Source organism: Elephantulus edwardii, unplaced genomic scaffold (assembly GCF_000299155.1).
Source record: "Elephantulus edwardii isolate Elephantulus edwardi_28Jun2011 unplaced genomic scaffold, EleEdw1.0 scaffold00289, whole genome shotgun sequence".
Taxonomy (NCBI): domain Eukaryota; kingdom Metazoa; phylum Chordata; class Mammalia; order Macroscelidea; family Macroscelididae; genus Elephantulus; species Elephantulus edwardii.
This window is the reverse complement of record NW_006400039.1, coordinates 1,790,139-1,793,288: the sequence shown is the minus strand read 5'-3', so window position 1 is coordinate 1,793,288 and position 3,150 is coordinate 1,790,139. Positions and strand designations below refer to the sequence as shown.

At 63.6% G+C, this 3,150-nt stretch overlaps 2 protein-coding genes across 4 annotated transcripts in view; both read left to right on the top strand.

Moving 5' to 3' along the window:
* The first annotated feature begins 1,265 nt into the window (after positions 1 to 1,265).
* Positions 1,266 to 3,150, top strand: part of EDF1 (endothelial differentiation-related factor 1) — a 2,491-nt gene continuing 606 nt past the window's right edge. The window contains exons 1-4 of one of the 3 annotated variants that reach the window (XM_006900587.1): positions 1,266 to 1,419; positions 2,435 to 2,486; positions 2,762 to 2,922; positions 3,055 to 3,148. In XM_006900587.1, the coding sequence (XP_006900649.1) occupies positions 1,342 to 1,419; positions 2,435 to 2,486; positions 2,762 to 2,922; positions 3,055 to 3,148 (385 nt within the window). In that variant the 5' untranslated portion in view covers positions 1,266 to 1,341. The remainder of the gene's footprint in view (positions 1,420 to 2,434; positions 2,487 to 2,761; positions 2,923 to 3,054; positions 3,149 to 3,150) is intronic. The other 2 variants (XM_006900589.1, XM_006900588.1) reach the window with 2 other exon arrangements.
* LOC102875371 (proline-rich protein 2-like) lies at positions 1,472 to 1,798 on the top strand (the record flags this gene model as incomplete). Its single annotated transcript, XM_006900620.1, has 1 exon — positions 1,472 to 1,798. A coding segment is annotated over one exon (327 nt), but the record flags the coding sequence as incomplete, so codon positions are not given.

Genomic DNA, 3,150 nt, shown 5'->3' with positions numbered 1-3,150 from the left:
CACTGGGGGGAAATGACTACTTATACTTTTTAAGTTGTAGCAAGCCCAGAACTTCCTTCCAGGCCTGAAGTTAAAGGGAGCCAGCGGGTAAACAGCCTGGTGTGCTCATTCGAGGGGACCATGTGAGTCCAGATGAGGAGTGGAAGCAGGGACCAGGGAACGCAGCAATGAAGAATTGAGCGTGGACACGGCTCACTGGCCTTTAACCCGGCACACTGCAGGTGCTGAAGATGCAAAGGGTGACGGGTCTGAAGTGCAAGGGGCCCTGTGGAGCCTTCACTTGTGGACTCAGCCATGCAAAGCAGGACCAGCTGGTATGAAATAGGTGTATGTGCGGCCCCCAGCTGGCTGCTAGGGGAATCCAGCTTTGGGTCGCCAGAGATAACCAGCCCAAATGCAAACAAGGTTTGACAGTTTGGTGCAATCTGATGGCTTGCTCTGGACTAGTCTGTTTATGGATTAGAGGTTCAGAATTCCATTCAGAAGATAAGACTATGAGAGGGAGACGCAGACACAGCAGCAGTGAAGGACCAGGGGACATGTACCCATCAGCGCCTTGGCCTAAGGCTAGTGGAGTGTGTGGGGCCGAGGGAGGCAGACGCCCAGCTCCCTAACACCTGTCCAGCTTCCAGGGGCGGGGTGGGGCCCAGCCCTAGGACACGTGTCCTGACTCTCCGCACCACGGCCACCGTTCCTTCCAGCATCCTTTCCCCTCTGTGCCTTCCCTCGGCCTCCTCCGTCTCCCCGCACCGCCGCCTCTTCTCTCAGGGCACTGCTCTTCTCCCTTATCTCAGTTCACCCCTTCCCCGGGGGTCCCCTTTCCCTCCGGGCACTGCTCACCCAGAGTCCCACCACCGCGCCGCACGCCCGCTTCCTCCCAACGCCCCTCGGTCCGAGCCTCCCGGCCCCCATTCCTCCCCGCACCGCCCCAGATCTCCGCTTTCCCAACCCGCGCCCCTGCATCGCCCCCGACCTCACCTCCCCACACCGTGTCTCCTCCCCGCGCAGTCCCCTCCCACCCACCATCGTCCTCCCCTCGTGTTCCTTCACCCCACTCCCGACACCCCGTCTCCCACCCCCCGCAACACCCCGTTTCCCCACTAAGGCGCCCCAACTCCCACCGCCGACCGGTGACGTCCGACGCCAAGGCCGCCGGCGCGCGGAAGACGAGCCGCACCCGGATTGGTCCCGGACTTCGGGAGGTGCCCGCCCCCGGCGCCGCGAACCAATGAGGGGAAGGGGCGGGGTCGCGCAGCCGCGACGTCGCGACGCCGCGCCGGGTCTCAGCAGCTGCCTCGGAGCCGCCGGATTGAGTCGGCGACCGACCGCGCCCGACCCGCCATGGCCGAGAGCGACTGGGACACGGTGACGGTGCTGCGCAAGAAGGGCCCCACGGCGGCCCAGGCCAAGTCCAAGCAGGTGGGCGCCCCGCGGGGACAGGCCGGAGGGACGGGGGCCGGCAGGAAGGGAGAGACCGGGGCCGCCAGGCGGGGACAGGCCGGAGGGACGGGGGCCGGCAGGCGGGGAGAGACCGGGGCCGGCAGGCGGGGAGAGACCGGGGCCGCCAGGCGGGGAGAGACCGGGGCCGCCAGGCGGGGAGAGACCGGGGCCGGCAGGAAGGGACAGGCCGGAGGGACCGGGGCCTCCAGGCGGGGACAGGTCGGAGGGACCGGGGCCTCCAGGCGGGGACAGGCCGGAGAGGACCTGGAAGCTGGTGCGGATCCGGGCTCGGAGGCCATCGGTCCCGCCGTCGGGGTGTACAAATGCGGACAGCCCGAGACAGGGGCGGGGGCGATGAGCAGACGCGGCGGGCAGGGGGTGGCGGTGGGGGACAGGCCGACAGACGCTGTGCGGATGGACCCCACTTTGCCGTGTCACAGTGGCAAGAAGTCACCCAGCGGCCACCCCTGGAGTCCGGTGATGCGGTCTGATGGGCGGGAGGCCGGTCCCTGCCCCCCTCGAGGGCCCACGCGCCCCACACTCTTGGCAGGCTCCCGCTGGGACAGCCAGACCTGGGTGGTCAGTGGTCCTGTGGATCCACACCATGTAAGGGAAAACTGGTGACAGCCAGTTGTCGGGAGAAGACCTTTGAGCTTGGAGTCCGAGCAGGCTGCTTCCTGGCGATGGGAACTACATGGAAATGGCCAGCAGGTCCTCGGGGACAGCACCCGAGGTCCAGACCCCAGGCCATCTGTCTCCGTGCCCAGAGATAATGGGTAGTTTGAGAAATGAATTTCTGAACAAACCCGTTACTGTGTTCTTTTTGTTTCCAGCCCGAAAAGAAACTCGGTGTTGCACTCTCTGCTGGCCGGCTGGGCCCACTAGAGGGGGGCCCCTTTAATGTTTAGTGGCAGCTATGGCTCCCAGAGGGTTTTGTTTAAGCCAGTTATTGCAGACGTTCATTTTAACAAAAAAACCTTTTCTCATTATCTAGGCCATCTTGGCTGCTCAGAGAAGAGGCGAAGACGTGGAGACATCCAAGAAATGTAGGTGTGCTGATGTCCAGTCCCCACAGGGAACTGCGCCATGGGCACTTGGGTGTGTCCTTGCTTGCAGTGTGTGTGACCAGCGGCTGGTGTCAGAGGTGGGAGGGGTAGCGACCTTGTTAGGCTGTCCACTTCCTGAGGACACCCTGGAGCTGCCTGTGTGGATGAACTCCTTCCTGGCTGGCTGCCTGCACGGGTCTGACTGGGTTAAAGGTCACTGGTCAGAGAGCTTCCCTCGCAGCCTCACCACTCCTCTTGTCCCACTCCTGCCCCAGGGGCAGCTGGCCAGAACAAGCAGCACTCTGTCACCAAGAACACTGCCAAGCTGGACCGGGAGACAGAGGAGCTGCACCACGACAGGGTGACCCTGGAAGTTGGCAAGGTGATCCAGCAGGGCCGGCAGAGCAAGGGGCTTACGCAGAAGGACCTGGCCACGGTGAGTGCAGGCCGCTGGGGCTGTGTCGGAAGACAGCCTGTGGACCCTGAGGCACTGTAGGGGCCTACTGGGCATGTCCCCCAGTGTGTGTGGCCGTCCTTCATGGCTTGTCTTCTCTGACCATTTCTCTAGAAAATCAATGAGAAACCGCAAGTGATTGCTGACTACGAGAGTGGGCGGGCCATCCCTAACAACCAGGTGCTGGGCAAGATCGAGAGAGCCATTGGT